The 23,896-nt window shown below is 39.5% G+C and overlaps 2 protein-coding genes across 3 annotated transcripts in view; both read left to right on the top strand.

The window, feature by feature from the left end:
- Positions 1 to 10,742, top strand: part of LOC114030080 (acyl-coenzyme A thioesterase 6-like) — a 21,505-nt gene extending 10,763 nt beyond the window's left edge. Inside the window, exon 3 of one of the 2 annotated variants that reach the window (XM_027844734.1) lies at positions 10,597 to 10,742. In XM_027844734.1, the coding sequence (XP_027700535.1) occupies positions 10,597 to 10,629 (33 nt within the window). In that variant the 3' untranslated portion in view covers positions 10,630 to 10,742. Of the gene's footprint in view, positions 1 to 3,078; positions 3,838 to 10,596 lie in introns of those variants that run through there. The other variant, XM_027844733.1, reaches the window with a different exon arrangement.
- Positions 10,743 to 11,030: 288 nt separating this feature from the next.
- Positions 11,031 to 23,468, top strand: LOC114030066 (acyl-coenzyme A thioesterase 1-like). Its single transcript, XM_027844709.1, has 3 exons — positions 11,031 to 11,604; positions 21,658 to 21,860; positions 22,062 to 23,468. The coding sequence occupies exons 1-3, from the start codon at positions 11,031 to 11,033 to the stop codon at positions 22,635 to 22,637; spliced, it is 1,353 nt and encodes a 450-aa protein (XP_027700510.1). The 3' UTR covers positions 22,638 to 23,468.
- Positions 23,469 to 23,896: the final 428 nt, after the last annotated feature.

Here is a 23,896-nt window from a genome sequence, read left to right as displayed (position 1 = left end):
TTAACCCCAATTGCCTAAAAAAAAAAAAAAAAAAAAAAAAAAATAAACCTATTACAAATGTGTATAGTCATGCAAAACAAAATTTTGTATTAGCCATGTTCTACCCCCTCAAAAAAAAAGCAAGAAAAAAGAAAAATATATGCTTCAATCTGTACTGTGAGTCCATCAGCTTTCTATTTGGAGGTAGATGGCATGTTTCATCATGCATACTTTGGAATTGTGGTGGGTCATTGTGTTGATCACTTGCTAAGTCTTTCCAGATTGATTATCTTTAAAATATTGCTGTTATTGTGTAGATTGTTTTCCTGTTTCTGTTTATTTCACTTTCCATCAGTTTATACATATCTTCCCAGATTTTTCTGAAACCATCCTCTTCATCATTTCTTATAGCATAATAATATTCCATCACATTTAATCAGTTTCCAATTCTTTGCCACCATAAAAAGAGCTGCTATAAATGTTTTTCATTACATATGAATACATTTCCTCTTTCTTTGATCTCTTTGAGGGAAAGCCCTATGAGTAGTATTGCTGGGTCAAAGGTTACAGTTTTACAGCCCTTTGGGCATAGTTCCAAATTGTTCTCCAGTATAGTTGGACCGCTAACAATGCATTAATGTACCTATTTCCCTACAGTCCCTCCAGCAAGTCATTTTCCTGTTTGTCAGTTTAGCTAATCTGAAGAATGTGAGGTGATACCTTAGAGTTGTCTGAATTTGCATTTCTCTAATTACTAGTGATTTAGAGCATTTTTTTCATATGACTGTTGGTAGCTTTGATTTCTTCCTCTGAAAACTGCCTATTCATACCCTTTGACCATTTATCACATAGGGAATGGCGCTTATTGTTGTAAATTTGACTCAATTCCCTATATATTTTAGAAATGAGACCTTTATTAGAGAAACTTGCTACAAAGATTTTTTTTCCCTAGTTTACAGCTTTTTTCCACCCTAATTTTAGTTACATTGTTTTTGTTTCAATCGCTTTCCCAGCAAGATGAATTGTGTAAATGGACTCTCCTTATGAAAGATCTCTTTCTCTGAACTCTCATAGCACTTTGTTCCTAATCTTATGTTTTTTTTAAAGTTTTATTGATTCTTTTTTAATCATTTCCCAAAACCATATCCCAACTCCCCACAAAACCCTCCCTTTTCAGAAAGAAGTATAGTTAAGCAAAATAATCCAACCTTATTGTTTACCTGTAGTCTACCACCTGTCTAATGATAGGAAAGAGGTATATATGAATCATTATCAACCCACTGAAGTCTACTGGTCATTGCATTGAACTGAATTCTGATGCCTTTTAATGTTATTTTCCTTTACATTATTGTGGTCATTTGCTGTCAGCTCTGATACATAGCATAGTTTTTTTGTGTGCATGTCTTATTTAGGCCAGTCCTCTGAGGACTGCCTGTTGCTGAGCCCCTCCTGGAAACTTTTCCAGGGGAATTGAGGCCTGTAGGAGCTAGTACTCTTTTGGCATAGCATTTGAAGTTCCAGGATCCCCTCCATACTGTGGGAATCGAGGGAATTGGAGTTAACTCCATCTTGTGATTTAATTCTGGAACTAGCTCAGTTCCCTTTCTAATCAATTATGGGTCTATGCCCAATTTATGTCTTGTGAGAAAACTTTATTCAATTATAGGAATTGTAAACTTTATTGCATTGTTTGAACCTATCCCTTCACGGCTAGACCACCTCTAGCTGCTACTTAGAGACTCTTAACTAAGGACCTAGGTTATGCTGACCAGAAACCCAGTCAGATCTGAAGACTAAAGCAAGGAGCTTTCTCACAGTTATACATCTTAAGCAACCCATATGTCTTATCTGAAAAATGACCTTGTGCTGGTCAATTAGTTATGGTTTCCATGTTTTTTTGATTGAATAGAGACACCTCTTTTTCTGATTTCAGGGAATCGCACCTGTTCCCTCTCTCCTTCCCCTCTTGGAATGTCTTTCCTCTTTCTTTCCTCCAATTAGAAATCAGATTACTTAATTTTGTATTCTGGTTAACCACTTTCTTTTAATTGTTTTTATTTTATGAATTGTTTTAATGCATAAAAGTCTGTCTCCTCCTGTATTTGGTGTCCAGTGCCATAGCCGAGGGGCCTGGTCCTGATTTGTTAGGCAATTAGCATGCATTGCTTAGTAAATCAATATGCTCAGAAGCTCAAACCTTTGTTTCCTCAGTCATTTCTTCCTTCACCCACCACAAAACCATAATGAGATAGCTAGGTCAAAGTCCTATTTTGATAAATTTAGAGCGGCTCCTCTCTAATTACTTTTTTTTTTGGACTCATGAAACAATCCCTTAATGTATTATGTGTTGGTGGAAGGAATAACCACAAAAGTGAAATAATAGATTTTTTAAAGCATTGAAATCTTACGTTTTCTTATTCCTTCTTTCATCTATTAGCTTGTAATCTGCTGAAAGTCAAGGGCCATGTTCTTTCTTTCTTGCTATCTATCTATATTCTTGCTGAAGATCATACTTTGCTACACCCAGAAATCTGTTTGTCCTGTGTACTACAGTAATAGTTATTACTACAGCAATAGTTTATTGTAAACTATAGGCTTTATTAGGGTCTCTTGCATGATGCCAAGGTCTAAAACCAAAGGCTGTACCCTGGCATAATAAGTGCTTAATATGTGTTTACTGGCTGACTGACTAATTTATATGGGACTTCATCAGCATAGTTGTGTGAGTTCCTTCAGCTCCTTTCAGCAGCACATGAGTATTCACGAAGAAGACAAAAGATAGGATTATTCTGTGGTTGTAGTTAGCAAGGCATAAGTCACAATAATCCAAGGGAATAAAAGATTCAAGAGCAGAGGACAGAATATAATTACATTGGTTAACAACACTGTGAGGTAGATAATGCAAGCATTTTTTTATCTCCATGTTACAGATGAGGAAACTGAGTCTTAGGTTAAGTGATTTGTCTAGGATCAAACAGCTAATAAATGTCAGAGGTAAGATTCAGACCTAGGACTTTTGACTCCAAGAAATCACCTTGTTATTTCTTCTATTTTTGACTGCTAGAATGGCTTTATTTCTCTCATTCTCTCTTCCATCAGGTGAAAGGCCCAGGCATTGGGCTGCTTGGATTCTCCAAAGGGGGTGACTTGTGTCTTTCCATGGCCTCCTTCCTGAAAGGTGTCACAGCCACTGTGCTTATAAATGCCTGTGTGGCCAACACACTGATCCCACTGCACTATAAGGAAATGACCCTTCTTAATATTGGACATGATCTGGAAAGACTCAAGATCACTGAGTCAGGCCTTGTAGACCTTGTGGATATTTGGAATAACCCATTAGAAAAGCTCAACTGCCAAAGCCTCATCCCAATAGAAAAGGCCCAGGGGCCTTTCTTGTTCATTGTTGGTCAAGACGACCACAACTGGAAGAGTGAATCCTATGCATATATAGCCTCTGAACGACTACAGTCTCATGGTAAAGAAAAACCTCAGATCATCTGTTATCCAAACACTGGGCACTGCATTGACCCCCCTTATTTTCCTCCATGTTTAATGTCTGTGCATAGGATGGTGGGCCAAGAAGTGTTCTGGGGAGGTGAGTCAAAGGCTCATTTCATGGCACAGGTGGACATTTGGGAACAAATTCAAACATTCTTCCAAAAATACCTCAAGGGTAAAGACTCTACTTTCCATAACAAACTGTAGCATTTTGATCTTAGGACCGCCATTGTTCTGGGCTGGGCCCGATATAAGCCAATCTTCTGTTAATGTATGTATATTGGAACACAAAGACCTGAGTTCAAATCTGGCCTCAGACACTTGCTAGCTGTGTGGCCCTAGGCAAGTCACTTAACCTTGTTTGCCTCAGTTTCTTCATCTGTAAAATGAGCTGGAGAAGGAAATGGAAAAGCACTTCATATCTTTGCCAAGAAGATTCCAAATGGGGTCACAAAAAGTTGGACATGACTGAAAGGACTGAACAACAACAACAAAAATTGGAACAAATTGAGACACTCGTGGGTCATTAATCAATAGTTAACAAAAGGAGATTTATTTAGGAATAGCAGGAGAAGGATATTCAACAAGGATAGGCACTGAGGACATCTTAAGTTGATTCAGCTAAATGAGGCACCCTTGTCTGAGTTGCCCATCTCTTCTACCAGCCAAGCATCAGGGAACAACTCACAGCAGATTGTACTTTGGCAATCAGGAAATGATGTTAAGAGCCTGAGCCTTTAGTCCCCTGAGCCAATCAAGTATGGAAGATAGTTTCAATACCATTTAAGAAAAAGCTAGCATAAGTTGCACAGGGGTAGGGGTTAGGATATTATTCCCACCATAGCCATAATTTCATGACCATGGGCTCCGTGCTACCACGAAGATTCCTTTTCCTATGACATGACACTGTCATGTGTCTTGCTCTTAAAGGGTATCAAGGTACCACAATATTTAATAACAAGCAAATGAGCTCAGCTCCAAGGGGGTTCTTCCTTGGACCCAAGAATGTTTGACTGAAGTATTTTCTTCATCAACACATAACACCAAAGAGCTCCAGTTACACAAAACCATAACTGTACTTCCAGAATAAAATATATATGTACTTTTACTTAGTATATTGCTGTATGTTTCTAAGAACCTTGCATCTTTGGGAAAACTGGAAAGCAATCTTGTAGAAATTAGTTCTAGAGTCTAAACTTTAGACCAACATCTCACAACACATACCAAGATAAGCTTAAGATGGATATAGGACCTAAACAAATTAGAGAAGCAAGGAAGGAAAGATCTTTTATGACTATGAATAGAGGAAGAGTTTATAACTAATGGACAGAGAGGAACATAGAAGATAAAATGGACAATTTAATTATATAATAATGTTAACTAGCATTTATATATTATAGTGCTATATATTATAATATATACAATATGTTTAACATATGTTAACATTATTGCAGATAATATATATTAATTATATTTATATAATATTGATTATAATATAGTTATAATACATTCTATGTTGATATATTAATTACACGTAAGAATACTAACTACTGTTACCAGTACTGATCTGGTTAGATGAGTTAGATGGTTTCTTTCAATACTAAAATCTATGACTCTCTGTGTATCCCTGAAGAATGTAAGGTCTTTAAAGGGAGGGACAGTTTCATTTTTGTCTTTACATTCCTATATCACTTTGTACATAAAAGATCTTAATAAATGTTTATCAAAATGATTTTAATTTGTTGAATTGAACTTTTATTTTAATATTGAAGAAGCAAAAGCTTAGAAGGAGCAGGAAATAGTTTTAAGGTCTCACACCTTTAATCTGAGTCTCTGGATTCTCAGATCAAACCGTTTCTGCCCACATCATTTTGCCTTTCTATTTTCGCTGCCTTGTATTTTGAGATCCAGTGACAGTCTTATCTCTAGGTCCATTTAGAAATAAACAACAGCAATGGGAATAGCTCTCATTTATGCAGTGCTGCTTCGGAGTTCAAATCTGAACTTGGACCTGGGTTCAAATTCTAGCTCCTATTTACTATCTATATATCCTTTCTTCAACAATGATGTGTTTTGCTTGTACAGAGATCCTGTTTTCTTTTCATCATTACTGCTTCTCTTCTTCCAGATTATCCTTCAATTTCATATATTTGTCTTTTCAATAAACCATTTTCTCTTTTACTTCTTTGGAGAGACTTGCCATTGTGGATTTGAGTTTTTCTATTTTGCTAATTCTTCCTTTCTTTTTTTTTTGGCTTTTTGGTGAGGTAGTCAGGGTTAAGTGACTTGCCCAGGGTCACACAGCCAGTAAGTGTCAAGTGTCTGAGACCGGATTTGAACTCAGGTCCTCCTGACTCCAGGGCCAGTGCTCTATCCACTGTACCATGTAGCTGCCCCCTGCTAATTATTTCTTCTGTGCAGGCCATGGATTCTGCCATTTGGTCTCTATTAGTTTGTTTTTAAGATTCTGATTTTTCTCTTGAACCATTCAGATACATCCTGCTGGGGGGTTCCATGCTCTTTTGGGAATCCACAGGGTTCTTGGTTTCATCTGGTTGTCATTCAAATGTTATTTATCATTGTTGGTTCAATTTCCTTTGCTTTGCAATATTTATTTTGAACCATCTTCCCTTACGTTTTGCTATCTTCCCTGTTGATTTCTCTGCGTGTTCTGTTGGTTTTTAACTGAGTTTTCTTCCTTCTAAGATCTTTGGTGGTTTTAGTCTTCTTTCTTTATATTTCCCTATTACTAATTTTCTTCATCTTCCCCTTTGATGGTGGATCCCTGAGAGTTGGACTTCTGAGTTGTGTTTTCTCCCCTGTTGGGAAATTCGCTTTTCACTGGCCACAGTCCGTTTTCTAAGCAACTTTTAAGGGGACAGGATTAGCCCCAGCTAGATACTAGCAAGTTTTCCTTCATCCCTGGTGCAGACCCCATTCACATGATGGCACCCCAAATTCCCGTTTTTTAGTTCTGTGAATGACCACTTCTGCCTCAGGTCTTCTATACCTCTTCCTCCACAAGTGGGTGGGAAGAATTGAAATCTGGTTGTTGCCACAGACTAGTAGGGTAAGGAGAAGGGAAGGGTGTGGCAGCAGGGAGTTTGCTCAGTTAGTCCTAGAATCATGCATGGGGGACTGAGTGTGTACATTGGGAATTAGTATTCTCTGCTGTTAATTCGAAAGCTGTTAGCAGTCTATCAGGCTTCTGGGCGTTTGGCCTGTGGAGAGGGCTAATTTGTCCTATCTCTTTTGGAGAGAGAGTTGTTGAGAGTGTTCTTGTCCTCCATCTTGCTGGTTGTCTGACCTGGAGATCTACCATTTGTTATAATTGTGACTTTGAGCAATCCACTGAACCCATCTGGGCCTCAGTTTCCTCATCAGTAAAAGGAAGGGCTTGAATTTGCTGTCTAAGTACCTCTGTGCTTTTGGACACGTCACTTAATTTTTCTGGGCTGCAGTTTCCTCATTAATAAAATGAAGGAATTCAACTTGATGGTCAATAGTCTTTTCCAGCTCAGAATATATGATTGGAAGTAAATTAAAACCTGTCCAATCTTTAAGATCAGTTTGACATTCTATGGTAGTTTTAGCCTCTATCTCTCTTATATGTAACACCAAGCACAGCTCTCTGAACAAAGAAAGTGTTTGCTGGTTATTAACTGACTTAATTGTAATCAATAAGGGAGTTATTTCAGAATTAGGAAAAAAATAACCTGTTCACTATAATGCTCACATTTGATAATGAATACTTTTCTTGTTAAGAGCAGAATTAGATAAGAGCTTTCAGGAATTTGAAAGTGATTTATTGGTCTACTGACTCATGTCAAAGAGCACATTCTTTCGGATCATTAAAATTCTGAAGCTGCTGTGTGTTAGTAATCTATTAATGTCTGTGACATATCCAGCCTTGGCCCGGACCCCATACTCCCTTTATTTGTTTGTTTGTTTGTTTATTTATGTATTTATTTATTTTTGGTGACTGCTTTTTTAACATTTTCATCTGTGTTCTCTTTTCCCTGCCTCCCTTCTTCCCATCTCTACCTAACTCCTATTTCAGTGGTCTCCAAGGCAACCCTACTCCCCCCAGCCGTTGGGCCATAGCATAATGCCGAGAGATAACCAATTACAGGGCTAGAAGATGGCTAAAATTCCTCTCTCTGATAGGAAGGTTTGTCTCCAACTCAACTCCACCTGCCCTTTACCCATTATCACCTGACATTTTCGCCACTGTGCCCTCTACAATGGCTATGCAAACTCCCAACTTCTCCCGTTCTTTGCCAGGCATACACCCCATAATCTTGGTGACTAAAAACCCTGCCCCACTGTTGGCTTTTGATGGGGCAAAGCAAATAGCACAAGCTACTTGAGCAGGTATGGATAGGCTGCTGATCTCATTCTCTTTACCTGAAAACCCACCCCTCTTGCAAACTTCCCTAAAATAGGGAGCCACACCCTACTTCTGGTCACTCCGTTCTGAAAACTCTGTATTATTTTTGACTCCTAACTCTCCTTTAATCCACATATCCAATTAGTTGCCAAGCCTTGCTGCTTCTACTTCTACAACATCTATCCCATCCATTCCCTTTACTCCACTTTCATAAGCCACTTCAGGCCCTCGCACCATCTTGGCTGGACTCTGACAATAGCTCCTAATTCGTCTCTTCTTCTAGTCTCTCCCTATCCAATCCAACCTCACAGCTGCCAAATAGATATTCCTCAATGGCATATTCTAGCTGTCACTCCCCTTTTCAATGACCTCCAATGGTTCCTTATCAACTAAAAAAATCAAGTATTATTTCATCGTTATCTCATCCTTTTCATTTTTTGTTGATTTTTACAAACTCTTGACAACTTCCATTCTGGTGGAGAGGAACGAGTGAACATTCTCCACCAATGAAGGATACTGGTTCAGTAATACCTGTATATAAGCAACAAATAAGGAAAAATGTGTATATGTGTGTGGGTGTATATATGTATATATAGGGTGTACAGGATGTTCAGGGAGGACTAGCATCTCTGCTGTGAGGGCTTGCCCAGCTCTTTTCTGAGCTGTTCATCTACCTTTGGTGTGCACCTGGCACTTTAACTCTCACCTGTGGCTCCAAGAAGCTGTAACATGCGCAGCAGCCACACTCCAATAAGCAATCTCAGCAGACGGGCTAAATCAGGTTGAAGGTAACCAACAGACCTCAAACCCATTGATGAGTTAGTGAGGTGTCTACCCCAAGCATGTGAAGACGTCCCCCAGGGGAATGGGCAGATGAAAACAATTTGTTCCAACGGCGATAAGGGCTGCTGAAGCAGGTGTCCTGGAACGCTTAGAGCTTGGTCAGACATTGAAGACGACAAGGTTATCCACTGCATCCCTGGGGCCATCACTAGTCTTCCTGACTTTTGTCTTGCCACTAGACTTCCATGACTCTGGAAGAGAGAGTGAGGCTAATAACTTTGTATAACTCAGCCTCACTTAAATCCAATTTATAAGTGAGTCAAGATATTATCCATGATGTCACTGGTCCTCTTCAAAAACGGAGGGAACAACAGCCACAACAATATTTGGATACATTAGCAGTGAGCAATCAAAAGTTTGAAGACCATCATTTTATTTCAGGGAGGGTCTCTTGGCCTCATTTGTACTAGGTTGTTTGTTTCCTTCTACTCTTCCCTCTATTTTAACCAAAATGTCATTGATAAGAAGGAAAACACAAATATCATTGAATAAAATGAGTTTTACATTTGATAAAATTGTACTTCCCTTTTAGGCTGCCTTTTTGTATTTTTTAATTGATAACTGATGTCACAATAGAAAATATCCTTTATGTGACTTCCTTTTAGAGTCATCGTTATCAATCTATACGGCAGGACACTGGCCATTGAGGGAAGAGTAAACTTTTGTACACATAAAATTTAATTTAAAAAAAATTTAAAAACCTGTTGGTTGCTGAACAAACGGCTGAGCTGCTTGAGGGCCCTAAGGTTGCAGCACTAGCAATTTCTCTGTTTCTGTGGGGGATATGTATGACCTTAGGTTCACCTTCCACTCAGTTGCCCTCTGAACACAAGACAGTGGAGTCAGCAGTAAAAAGTACAACTTCCAGTGAAAAATCTTTGGGACTTGACCCCAGGCAGCATTTCTTGAGCTGGGGGTGAAATTAATTATGTACTTTGGGGAGCATAACAGAATCAGCTCTTTGAGAGTCAGGAAGTGACCTTCATGGGAACTCCTGGGTTTGATATAGCCAGGATTGGGAAACAGTGTCACCTGGTGGACACCCCGGAACTTAACCAAAGGCCCCACTTGAAATCAAAAAGCATTTTTACATCCTCAAATCACAGACTCTTTTTACTCCCAAGGGAGTAGAGGGGATGCAACACAGCTGAATTTCTGTCTCCCTCAAGGGAGGCATCCTGTGCTATCTGCTCATCTTCTTACTTGTCATCTCCAGCTTCCAACAAGCAATCAAACATTTATTAAGCTCCTATTATGTACCAGGCACTGTGCTAAGTGCTGAGGATACAAAAAGAGGCAAAACAGCCCTTGTCCTCAAGGAGCTTACAATCTAATAGGGGAGACCACAATCAATCAATCAACATTTATTAAGTGCCTACTATGTGCCAGGTGGCTGGAATTACAAAGAGGCAAAAGACGGTCCCTAACCTCTGGGAGCTTACAATTTAGCAGGGGGGGGGATAACAATCCATTGACATGGATTAAGCTCCTACTACGTGCCTCGCTAGGGTAGCTAGGTGGGGCAGTAGATTGAGTTCATAAGTCAAGAAGACTCATCTTCCTGAGTTCAAATGTGACCAAAGACATTTAATATCTGTGCGTGTGGGTTCAATTGATAGCTTTTATGGGGAAGATACTTTATCAATGTAGCCATTTGGTGAAACGGATTGTGCGTCATTCATACTGGATCTAGACAACGCCTATTTCAAGGTGATAACTCCCGGGCAATACGGGCTACTAAATTATATTTCAGTCCCAATCCAAAGTTAATACCCACCTGGTAGGAGAATACGGAAATTTAGAGACACCTCGGCTTGTAATTTTAAATATACCTATTGTTAACCTGTAGCTCATTTTCTGAATTTTCACCATTTTTTTATGAAAAGGAAAGCCCCACAAGTGGCTCCTGCCACCCCTGACCTCTCTGACCTCGAGCATGCCACTGCTTCAAGATTCTACCCGTGTTAAACGAAAGGCGTTGGACGAGATGCGTTCTCAGGTCCCTCTCCGGAGCCGGAAGCGTCCCCTTCTCCGTGCCCCGCCAAGGAGCACTTCCCCAGCCCCGGGCTGAGCCGGGTCCAGCCGAGCCGCGCGCCGGAGGGAGGCCGCGGCGCACGCGCGGACGCCGAGAACGGCCGGCGGGAGGGCTGGCTGGCTGGCTGGCGGGCGGGGGTGGGCGGTGCTGCAGTACCATATCCCGGCCCCGGCAGGTGCGGTGGCGCTAGACCTCGCGCGCCCTGCCCCGCGCTGCCCTTCCTCCCCGGGCGCCCTCCTCGGCGGCCGCGGCTCTCGGAGCGTCCCGTCGCCAGCAGGCAGCGGCATGTGGCGGTCGGCCGGGGCCGGGGCCGCGCTCCGGGGCCTGTCGCGCTTCGGCCGGCAGCCCCTCCGGGCCCTCTCGGCGTCCCCCCGCGGTGCCCCGAGGGGCGTGATGCTGAGCGTGACGCCCCCCGTGGGCCTGGCAGACGAGCCGGTGCACATCCAGGTGCGGGGCTTGGACCCCGGCGAGCCCGTGACCGTGCGGGCGCTGGCCGTCAGCTACTACGGCCGCCTCTTCCAGTCGCGCGCCCATTACGAGGCCGACGGCGTCGGGACGCTGGACCTGACCAGGGACTCCTCCCAGGGCGGCGACTACACGGGCGTGGAGCCCATGGGGCTGATGTGGAGCCTGACCCCGGCCGGCATGGAGAACCCCTACGTCCGCATGGTGCAGCGCAGCGTGCTCAAGAAGCCGCTCAGGCTGGAGGTGACGGTGCACCGGGCGCACAACCAGACCGGGCTGCTGCTGGGTCAGGTGCTGGCCTCGGCCAGGGTGGAGCGCTGGTATGCCACCCCCGAGATCCGGGCCATCCGGGTCCGCGAGGGCGCCGTCCGGGGCTCCTTCTTCCTGCCCGCAGGTGCGTCAGCCGGGGTCGCCTCTTTAGCCCTCTTCTCCCGTCCCCCCAGCCCTTCCAGCGCCAAGCAGGTTTTATTTCGTTTTGTTTTACTAGGATATCGCACAGCAGGGCTTTCTCGGAACCCCACCGAGATGCAATCCGATGCAGTAAACGTTTTTTAGGTGCAGTGGGCTAGGGATGCCTGGGCAAGACCTTCCTGCCGTCGAGGTGTTTTCCTTCTACAGAGCAGTAAATAGTTATAGAACACTTTTAAGGTTTCCAAAGCGCACATCATAAACATAAATCAACATTTATTAAGTGCCTACTATGTGTCAGGCAATATATAGGATAAATAGGAAATAATTAAAAAAGGAAAATCAGTAAGCACTTATGAAGAGCCTAGTGTATGCCAGATACTGTGCTAAGCACTGTAGAAAGAGGCAAAAGACAGCCCTTGCACGCAGGGAGCTTACAATCAAATGGAGGAGACAACCTGCACATATATGCAAAACAATCTTAATAGAAAATAATTAAAAGAGAAAGCAATCAGTCAGTAAACATTAGCACCTGCTATGGAACCAGGCACTGTGCTAAGTTCTGGGAATATGGAAAGGGGCAAAAGACAGTCCCTGTTCTCAAGGAGCTTACGTAGGGGAGACAGAGTAAGCTATATACAGGAAAAATAGGAAATAAATAAAAGAGGGAAACCAATCAGTAAACATTTGTTAAGCTTCTACTATGTGCCAGGCACTGTGCTGAGTGCTAGGAATACAAAGAGGCAGATGACAGTCCCTCCTTCAAGGAGCTCACAATCCAATGGGGGAGACAACGTGCACATAAATATATACAAAGCAATCTATATACAGGATAAATAGGAAATAATTAAGAGAGGGAAAGCACTGGAATTAAGAGGAGTTGGGGAAGCTTTGGGTAAAATGTGGGATTTTAGTTGGGACTTAAAGGAAGCCAGGGAGGTCAGTAGTCAGAGTTGAGTTCCCGATGATCCTCACAAAATGAAGATAAAATAATAGCACCTATTTCCTAGGTATTTTCTCTATTCACTTACCTAGGAAATAGGTGCTATTCTTATTCCTATTTTACACATTGAGAAATGAAAGAGTCTGAGGTCAGATTTGAACTCTGGTAGTACTGATTCCAAGTCCAGTACTCTATCCACTACACCACCATTTACACAGTTATTTAAGGAGGAGAAGAGAGTAAGATTGAGGAGAATCAGGAAAGGCTTCTAGGGGGACAGTGTACCTGAACTGAACCTGAAGGAATTTAGAGATTCTAATAGGCTGAGAGGAAGAAGGCTTGCATTTTAGTGTGGAGGATGCTTATACATAAGAATTGAATGCAGAAAGCTGGCCTGCTGTCCTAGCCTATTTACCAGTATCTGAAATCAAAGCAGGGAGGAGGAGGTGATCCCTTGGGAGCCTGTCTCTAGGTCTCTGATTAAATTATTAAATAACATGGGACTCCAGAATGAAGGGGCTGGAGGGCAGGAAAGGGATTAGCCATACACGTGCATTCAGGTTTGCATTAGAAAGAAGAATTTGGAAGCAAGAGAAGTTAGCTTGCCAGTTAGTCAAAAGTATGTGCAGCTGAAAAGGATATTAGAGGTCATCTAGTTGAAGTCCTTTATTTTACAGATGAGGAAACTGTTTAGGTGATTTATTCCAGGTCACAGAGGTAGTGAATGTCAAAGCCAGGATTCTGTCTCAGGTATTCTAAAAACCAGGTCCAACAAGCATTCCAGGCACCACTACCTTTCCTGCATGTGACATTTACATAACATTGAATTTGACAGTTTAGAAAATAATTAAACCTTTTTCTTTGGCATAAAGTTCAGTTCCCTTAAAAAAAAAACCATTGAGTTTGGAATTTTGAGAACCTAAGTTAAAATCCTACTTTGTTCCTTACTGCCTGCTAGTCACTGGGCCTCTTTCTGCATTTGTAAAATGAAAAGATCGAACAAGATCTGATTCTCAAACTTTTTTTCTGCTCACAGCACAACATTCTTTGCTGTGAGAAATCGTGGCAATGTTTTAAGTTGGCAACAAAGAAGGGTTCCAGACCTGTTATCCAGGACTTGGGATTCCTTGACTCTCATAAGAGGCAGCTAGGTGTCTCAGTGGATAGAATGTTGGGCCTGCAGTTAAGAAGACCTGAATTCAAATTCAGACCCAGACACTTAGTAGCAGTATGACCTCAGGCAAGTTACTCACCCTCTGTTTGCCTCAGTTTCCTCAGCTGTAAGATGGTGATCATATTAGCGTCTACTTCTCAGAGTTCTTGTGATGATCAAATGAGATAACATTTGCAAAGATAGTTGCCACAGAACTGCTTAGCTGCCGTTATTATTATTAACTCTTCTCTGCCCCGTCACTTTCTTCTGTTTTTGTTACTTCTCCAAGCCTCTAATCAGAAGAGGCAGCTTTGTCCCTGCATGGATAGAGATGCTATTGTGACTTTCTTGACACCAGGCTAGGAAAAACGGGAAGCATGTGGAGGACTAAGGATGTAGGGAGGAGTCTTGAGGCATACCCTCTGAGATCACTGAGCTGGACGAATCCGAACATCCCTTTCAACTCTTAAGTCTATGATGCTTTAAATAGAACAAGTGTAGATTTTTTGGCAAATCCATCTTTTGCTTGTTTGTTGTTGACTCCATTGACTTGGGAGAGTATGCTTTTTTTTTTAAATTATGTGCTTCTATAATAATAATAAAGCACTATAAATATTAACTCATTTTATCTTCTCAACGACCTTGGGAGGTAGATGCCATTTGATAGATGAGGAAATTGCAGGTAAGTGACGTGATCTAAAAAATAATTGTCTACACAGCCTTTCATATCTTGTGCAAAACTAGACATTTTAAAGTTGCTTTTTAAATACTTTATTTCAGAATAGCTGAAAATAAAGTATTTATTTCAGTCAGAATTCCTTCCTATCAAAATAGAGATTGAAGAGATTGGAAACATATAAGATTAGTGATGTTCTAGCAAGAAGGTAAAGAGAAAAGTTCATAGAACTCATCTTTTCATTTCTTCTCTCTCCCCCTCCCCAGTAGATACAATAAGTAAGGGAAAGGAAGGAAAAGGTGGAGAATAAAGGGCCTGCAAAGAGAATATCCTTTCAGAGAACTAAGGAATGAGCAAACATCAGGAAAAAACTCCAGTATGATTGTCACATACTATGAGTTAAAAGATCTAAAGAGAAGTCAGCAGAAGAAACTCACAAATTAGCCTCAACAATGACCTAGTTTATGAAGCTGGACCTAATCCAGGACACAACAGACTGAATAGTAAGTGCTTTAAAGGAAATGAAGAATAATCTATTGTCAATAAAGTAACATCTGGCCTCTCGAATGAGGTATCTATCATCAGTAAAAATGGAGTAAGTAAAACTTATAAAAGTTAAGGTGGTAGAAATTTGAATGAAGGAATGTAATCATTGGAAAATAAAATTCTCAGATTAAAAGTGCAGTAAGGGATAGAAAATGAAATAAAACAAGAACTAATTGAATTTGAAAGTAGAAAACACTACAAGTAAAGATAATGGAAGATGGAGCTCAGAGAGTTCTGAAAATTATGGAGTTACTGAGAAAAAAATACAGAATCTAATCCACCATTAGAAAGGAAATTGATCAAGAAAATTTGCCCTAGTCAGTAGGACAGTGGGACAAACCTGTAGAGTTCACCAGATGTCCTAAAGAGAAATATCGTGTTTAGTTCACCCAGACTCATTGTTAAACCACTCCAGAGATTCACCTGTAAAGAGAGAATCTTAGAAGAGGCTAGGAAGAAAAGCATTACCCACCATAAGGTGCTCTAATTTGTATCTTCCAGAATTATTTATCTGATATGGGAGGAAAAAAAAAACCAGTGGGAAAAGCTGGAACATAATTTACTGGAAGTCAAGGTGAACTATACTAAAGTTCATGAAATTTACTATCCAACTAAACTAAGAGTAACTTAGTTTAAAAAGAATTTTTTTTCCTATCTGAGTGGGGGTGAAATATCACTCAGGGTAAGCAGAACCCCAGAAAGGTTACTATGATTTGCAGCAGTGTCAATTAAAATGGAAAATTGTTATGTGTGTGTTATAAATTATTGAGTACAGTATTGTAGATTGTTGTATTTATGTTGTTCTTGATGGTTTAAATGTTAAATGTGTGTGTAAAAAGTTAAGAGTGAAATTGTATTTAATAGACAAACTAGAGGGGTTTGCCCTATACTCAAAGTTTAGTATATACATTCTGCTGTTGCACTTGTAATGACCAAAAATCATGGGAGAACAAGGCAACAAGGGCTTTAACTTAGTTAACAGGTGGCTAGGAGCTAGATAATTTTGACTGACAACTAAAATCACAAAAGAGAATGGAGCAGGATGAGAAAGATCAATAAATTAACAAAAAACATTCATATACTTAGGTGTTTTTTGTTTGTTTTAAGCAAAGAGAACCATGATCAAGAAGAGGAATTCTTTGATTGTAGACATCTCAAATATTGAGCGATAAAGGGAGAGTATGGAACAGTTGGTGATCTTAGGAAAGGTGAGAGATTGGGGCAGACCCTTAAGTGTGTGTGTTTGGTGGGGCGAATCGGGGCTCGAATCTGATAAATTAATTCAATCAATCCAGAAACTGGCTAGTATTGTGGGTGTGGGTGGGTTGGAGTGTATGTACAAAGAAAGGGAGCTAGGCTGTGGTGGCCTCGTCCATAATCCCTGCTACTGGGAAGACTGAGGTCAGTAGATTGCTTGAGCTCAAGAGTTCTGAACTATAGTAGGCTAAGATAGATGGTCAGGTGTCTGGACTCATCCAACACCAATGCAGTGAGCCTCTGGAAGGAGGGATGAACTGGCTCAGGTTGGAAATGGAGCAGGCCAAACAGCTTCTGCGCTGGTCAGGGCTGTGGGTGGCCACTGCACTTCTACCCTGGTTGAGGTACCCATTCTCCAACAAAGAAAGGGGAAGAGGTAAAACTTCAGGGAAAACTATAGCAAGTAGTTCTTTACATCTTTCAGGCAATTGTTAGATGGTAATGATGTGCTCTATTGTTGAATATCATTTATAAAATGATGCATTTGCAAAATGCCTACTAATCCCCTCGTCAAGATGCCCTAAATTCATATCTAGATGACCTTCCATATATCATATAGATAGGTGAGTAGATATATAGGTTAGTAGTTGTTGGTGTTTTCTTGGTCACCTCTTTGATACCAAAAAGGTCCTAGATTTTAACCACCTCTGTTGTCTTCCAAATTGGTACTTCAGTGCCCTTACAGTCCTCTCTTCTACAGTACGTGTCAATCAAGCAGCCTCCAACTCTCTCAAGTGCTACCTAACCAAGTAAATATATCATTGGGAAATATTTAACAAAATAAAAATATAGTAGAACATAGATAATATTAATGTGTGATTTTCTAAGTCAGTATGTCCAACAGGCATCCTTATATACTGTTTAATGGCCCCTATTTCTGACTTTGACACCACTGATTTACAGCATGAATCTGCTCTCTCTATATTTCAATTAATTTGGATTTTTTCCATTTTTGTTCTCTTTTGTGCAATTTCTGCTTTTTCTATAAGCATGTTAAGGACTATAATTTTAAGGTCCAATCCTTAATTTGTTGTAATAATTTTTGAAAATCTTTACCATATTTCTTCTGTTTGTAGTCTTTTTCTGATTTCCTCCTTAAGTGCCCTTGGGATGACTTGACTCCTTTGGTTATCTTGCCAGGTTTTCTTCAGAATGGTTTTATCTTCCACTGCTTCTCTCTCCTTTGTGAGGCAATACTGCTCATAATAATCCATCATCTTTTTTCATAAGATAATAATGCAATATACCAAAATTTATGGGTTGCAGCTAAAGTAATTCTTAGATACAAAAATGTATATGCTTACATTAACAAAAAAGAAAAAGAGAAGATTAATGAGATGGGTTTTCAATTAAAAAAATGAGAAAATCAACAAATTAACGCAACTAAAATAAACTTAAAAGAAGATATCACTAAGACAAAAGGAGAAATAAACATACTTGAAAGCAAACACATACAACTAAATTAAATGAATTTTTAAAAGGCTAATAAAATTGGCAAACTATTAACTAAATTAACCACATAAGAGAGGGGAACATCAAATTATTGAAATAAAAAAAAATGAGGAAAAAAATACCTAATTGAATAGTGAAGACAGTGAAAGAAAAACAACAGCAACATGCAATCATATGCCAAAAATCTGAAAATGTAGAAGAAATGGATGATATTCACAACAATATAAAAGACCCAAATTGATTAATTCAGTGAAATGTATTAGGGAAAACCATTAATGAATTACAGTGCAAATACACACACACACACACACACACACACACAAACACGATCAAAGAACAAATAATTTTGATACTATGTAAATTGTTTTCAGAAATAGAGGTGGCATTTTACCAAATTTTTCTCATGTTTAAAATATAGTTCTGATCTTCAAACCATCCAAAGGCATATAAAGGGAACTATAAACCAATATTATCAATGAATACTGAATGCAAAAATATCATGGCAAACATAACACAATAGTATATTTTAAAAATTGTTCATATGATCAAGTGGGGCTTATGCCAGGAATGTAAATATGACTTAGTATCAGGAAACAGCATGAGAAGTTGTAATAACAAAATATTCAAAATTCCATCTTATTGGTAGATACGTAAAGAACTTTTGGTAAAAATACTTTATATTAAAAACACTAAAATGACTAGGAATGGAAGTTTTCATTACAATAGAAGCCTTTATTTGAACCCAGGAGCCAGAATTACATGCAGTGGAGAAATCTTAGAGAATTCTCCTTATTCATGGACAACAGGGACAGGGATGAGACCTGTGGAACTCCCAAATGAAGGAACTTCTGTCAGTGCAGGTTGGCATCTCCTCTGCAACCTACAGTCTTAGAGAGCCACCTATAACACTGAGAGGCTAAGTGACTTGTCCAGGGCCAGGGCCATATAGCCATTATATGTTGAAGGCAGGACTTGAACCCAGGTCTTCTTGACTCCAAGGGCAACTCTGAAATCACCATGCCAATGTAATTGCTTATTAAGAAAATCTAAGACAATCAACAAATGTAGCTCAGATACCTATAGCAAAATAGTCAAATAAATATCACCAATAAAAAGGAAAGGAAAAAAGCAATAGAGAAGTGTCATTTAAAATAATTACAAAATGTGTTGAATATCTAGGAATTCTTACCTAATAGAATATAAACTTTGAGGCAGGGACTGTTTTTTATTTTTGTCTTTGTACCCTGGCAACTAGCACAGTGTTTTGCACATAGTGGTCAGTTAATACATACTTGTTAATTTGAATTGAATTTAAAGCATAATGGAACTGACATAGTCAACTACAAACCAATTTTATAGAAATAAAATAAAATTGAAAAGATATTTGTTGTTTATCTTTAGGCTGAGATACTACATGTATTATACTGCTTTATAGGCATATTTGTTATTTCTATTGAAATACCCACTGGATATAGAATTAGACAAAAATACTAATTCATATGGAAGAGCAAAAGGTCCAGAGTATCAGAGGAAATCAATTAAAAGAAAAAGGAAGTGGGGAGACCTTGTACCTTAGATTTCAAATTATACTACAATGGGTTATTATCTAAACTATCTGATTTGTAAAAAATAGAATAACAGATCAGTGAATAGGTTAGATAGTAATGAGCTAAATTTAGATGGTAAAGTAATTAGTAAACTTGAATCATAAACCAATGGGGGAAATATTCACTATTTAATGAAAATTGTAGCAAACATTTAGATGGCAGTTTGTTGAAAAAGAGCAGACCAAATCACACGAGACACACACACACACACACAGAGACTAATAATAAGTTTATAAACGTAAAAAGCTAGAGGACAAGAGATGATTAAAACACAATGCTGGAAGTTGTTATGAATTCTTAAATTGACTCCGAAAATTATGAAAGAAGATACTTGTATTTGGTTGCATAAAAACAAAAAGCTTTTGCATAAAATAAACCAGCGAACCCAGAATAAGAGAGGATGAGTGAAACTGGGGGAAATTATTGCATCAAATGATTTAAGACAAATATGACATCCAAAATGTATAAAGAATTGACACTTTTATCAGTGTGAGCTATTTTATAATTGATGAATTGTCAAAGGAACAAATAGACAATCCTCAAGGCAATCAGCAGTCCCGTGAAAAAATATTCAAAATCCCTAATCAGAGAAATACAAATGAAAGCAACTCTGAGCCAGCTGAGCCCCAGATTGACAAAGATAAAAGATGACAACTGGTAAGGCAGTGGTAAAACAGGCATCATATTACCCTGCTGGTGGGGTTGTGAATTGGCCCACTTTGGAAATCAGGGAAGCGGTATGGAATGACACATTAGTAGTTTTAAGTGTGCATGTCCTTTGGTCCAGTGGTTCTGCTGCAGGGAATATGCCCCAAGGATGTTATTGACAGGGGAGAGATCAATTTACAAAAGTGTTCTTGACAGCACTATTTGTGACGTCAAAAAAGAAAAATGGAAATGTACTAAGTGTTCATCAATAAAGGATTGGCTATTAGTTCAGAAACATTTTACATTAGATCAGGCTGAACAAATTATGGTATGTGAATATGATAGAATATTATTACATCATAAGAAATGGTGAGAGGCAGTGTGGTATACTAGTGAGATAGTCAGCTGACCCCAGACTCTGGGTTCAAGGCCTGCTTCCGATATATACTGGCTCTCTGACCATAGACAAATCATTTAACCTGTCAGTATTTCTTAGGACAGCTCTCTTAAGGCTGGAAATCACAGATTTGCGTCAAAGGGGTTTGCTTATTGGTAGTTCCCAGTGTACACCAGTGGTGTCAAACGCAAATAGAAGTAGGAAACACTAAGTTGTCCATAACGATTGCAGTGGTCCACACATTGACTTGGAAAACCACACAAGTTTATAATATAAAATCAGATAGAAACTACATTTTAATTGGATTTGGACTGCACTTGGGAGTATTGTGGGCCACGTGTGGCCTATGGAGTGTGTGTTTGACACCTGTGGTATACACTAATGAAATGATAGGTCTAACCCCCTCTTTCCCCCCCACCAAAAAAAGATTATGAATATGAAGAATTAAAAAAGTAGGGCCTATATTCATGCTTATATAAAATTATGTGGAGAAAAGAAAGCAGAATCAAGTCAAGTCGGCAGACATTTATTAAGTGCTTACTGTGTGCCAGATATAGTGCTAATAGCTGGGAATATAAATACAATTCTAATAAGGGAAGGAAACGTATAAAAAGAAGCTGAAAAAGTGGGAGTTGGTAGAAGAGAAGATGAGAGATGAAGGAAGGCACTGGTGCAGGAGCATAGTAGAGAAAGTCTGGAGAGACAAGCTTAGCCTGGAGAGGAATGAAGACATGGCTTGCCTGGTCATCTTCCTCAAAATGAAGGTTCTGGGAAGAATCAGACAGTCAGAGGGGGAAGCCACAGGGATGGAGAGTACTTCAGTGAGTGAAGTCCAGGGATGGAGTGAGCTTCCACTGTGAAGAAAGAAGTTTTTGTGGCTTAGTAGAGAAAGTCTAAAAACAATTCAGCCTAGAGAGAAATTAACCAAAAAAAATAGTATCCATGTAGACTAAGCATGCTTAAAGAGACAAAACAGCAACAAATGCTTACAGCAAAGAGCAAAAAAGAACAAGGAAAATAAAGATGAAGTGGGCATTGCTGTCTTATAGTAAGCACAGACATCTTTTTGTATAGGTAAATAATGGAAATTGTAGACAAATATGATAATTTATAATCTCTTGGGTGTTTTTTTTGTTTCATTTTTTATCTCATGTGCTCCTTCTTTCTTATGTTTTATTCACATATTTGAATACCTGCACTTGTCAGTGGAAGTCAAAATGTAGATTAGAAGCAAACAAATAGAGTTTGAAGGTACACCTAAGTATCATATTTAGTAAATATTGGCTTTTAATGATCCTGATTGTTGTATATGAGATCAGGAACAACACTGTCATCTTACATTCTATCCTTGCTTTTGTAGGGGATGGTCCGTTTCCTGGTGTGATTGACATGTTTGGTGATGAAGGGGGACTACATGAATTTCGGGCTAGCCTTCTTGCTTGTCGAGGCTTTGCTACCCTAGCTTTGCCATATTTTGCCTTTGAAGATCTACCTCCCATTATGAAAGACTTAAATCTTGACTACTTTGCTCAGGCAGCTAAATTTGTGCAGAATCACCCAAAGGTGAGTGGTATGACAGAAGGAAATATACTCATCACAAGAAGGGAAATAATGGTAACATAAGCAGTCGGTAAAATATGTGCTATGTGAATAATAAATCATTGGCTTAACAAGCCAGTAAAGATCAATCCATAGCAGTCTTTGTAACCCATTAACAGTTGCTCCTTTCTGTTTTTTTTTTCCTCTCTCTCTTTTTCTTTAAAGGTCAAAGGTCCCAAAATTGGAGTGATTGGATCAGGCAAAGGAGCAGAACTGGCCTTTTCAATGGCTACCTTCCTCCCAGAGGTGGCTGCTGTGGTCAGTATCAATGGTTGCATCTCCAACACAGGCACAGCTCTTCAGTGTGGCCAAGTAATCCTTCCAGGGCTCCCCTTTGATCTGGATAAAATCACTGTCACTTCCTCAGGAGTGTATGATGTTAAAGAAACCCTTGTAGACCCCTTGGATCCTGCTTATGGAGACAGCCTCATCCCCATAGAAAAAGCTGACTCTCACTTCCTTTTTGTGGTTGGAGAGGATGATAAACAGTGGAATAGCTCTTTGTATGCTGACTTGGCAATCAAGCGCTTAGAGGAGCATGGGAAAAAGAATTACACTCTTCTGAGCTATCCCAATGCTGGTCATCGAATTGATCCACCTAACAGCCCATTTTTTCCAGTTGCCTTGGACCGGTGGCTGGGGGTCCCTGTTCTAGGTGGGGGTCAGTGCAAAGCCCATGCCATTGCTCAGGAGGAATCTTGGAAGAAGATCTTAGAGTTTCTGAAGATGCATCTAAGATGAAGGCCATAAAACTATAAAGTGGGGTTGAAGTGAGTCCCCAAACAATGCAACAAAGTGATTTCAAAGGAAGTTAAAGGCCTAAATCTGTATAGCTGTGTAAAATGAAAATTGAGATCTCATAGCCATCTACATGTTTTAAGGAGATGTAAAATTACTAAGGAAATAGTACTTTTTGGGTAGCAATTCAAGGAAACTGATTCAAGGGTCAGAAGTATTTCAATTTTGTGTTTACCAGAACCTGTCATTCTTAAGCTATTGAATGAGGTTTTAGTTTGACTTACCCAGGAGAAGGTAGAGGCTTCAACTATAAAGAGAGAGAGAATTATTAAATGAAAGAGCAAAAATAGTTTTCATCGTGACCCCGTTTGGCGTTAAAAATCAATTTGTGTACTGGTGGCTTGTCTACCTTCTATTTTTCCATGCTCTTTTTTTACTCGTAGAAAAATATTCTTATCTGCCACAGAAATATTTGTAAAATTTTTTTGACTATGTATTTGAATGTGATCTTATTATCGAATACACACCATTGCATTTTTGATAAGGAACTTTATTTGGTGACATAAAGATCAACACGAAGCTGTAAGATCAACTGCATTGACCTTCGGTTTTTTTGGAAGTCACCTTTTTAAGGGTCAGCAAAGATTTCATCATGAAAAAATTCTTAGAAAATCTAAGTGTCTCTCCAGCAAACAGCAGTCAAATGCTGAGAATGGGTCTCAGTGTTTATAGCATCTTTGTCCCCCTATTTCTGTCTTCATACATGTTTGAAGTGTCAAAAGTTTATTGAATTCAGATTGTCCTCCAAAATAAACAATTGTAGTGTGGAAATTAGACTTTTCTAATGGGAAGTCGGAATCCTTCCTCCTCTACCCCAGAAATTTAAAGTAAAATTTATTGGTGAAGGAGGGATTTTCTCTCTTTTAAATCACCATCTAATGGGGTTTGAGCCTATGGTTTTTTGAGAGTGTGTGCTTCAGGTTGGAGGATATTAAATGTTTTTGTTTTCGTTTAGGTTCCCTTTCCTGATGTATGCACATATTTCGTTGGGGGGATGGGATGGGAGGATTTGTGACTGTTGAGTTTTTATATATGTTTGGCCAGTAGCCCTTTGGGTTCAGAATACCCTTAGAACCCCAGGATGAGTCATTGTTACAATGCTTTTTATAACATTAACTATTTCTAAAGTAAAGCCACACTTTGAAATTTTTGATATTGGGGCAGCTAGGTGGTGCAGTGGATAGAGCGCCAGTCCTGAAGTC

The sequence above is a fragment of the Vombatus ursinus genome, unplaced genomic scaffold (assembly GCF_900497805.2).
Source record: "Vombatus ursinus unplaced genomic scaffold, bare-nosed wombat genome assembly UNPS02014945.1, whole genome shotgun sequence".
In the NCBI taxonomy this organism is placed as follows: Eukaryota; Metazoa; Chordata; class Mammalia; order Diprotodontia; family Vombatidae; genus Vombatus; species Vombatus ursinus.
The sequence above is the reverse complement of the archived record's forward strand: the minus strand, read 5'-3'. Positions and strand labels throughout refer to the sequence as shown.

Excerpts from the sequence above, each read along its gene's own strand:
- LOC114030066 (XM_027844709.1), top strand. The coding sequence starts at position 11,031 with ATGTGGCGGTCGGCCGGGGCCGGGGCCGCGCTCCGGGGCCTGTCGCGC. Across the intron at positions 11,605-21,657 it reads CTCCTTCTTCCTGCCCGCAG|GGGATGGTCCGTTTCCTGGT; the intron begins GTGCGTCAGCCG and ends TTGCTTTTGTAG. Across the intron at positions 21,861-22,061 it reads TTGTGCAGAATCACCCAAAG|GTCAAAGGTCCCAAAATTGG; the intron begins GTGAGTGGTATG and ends TTTTCTTTAAAG.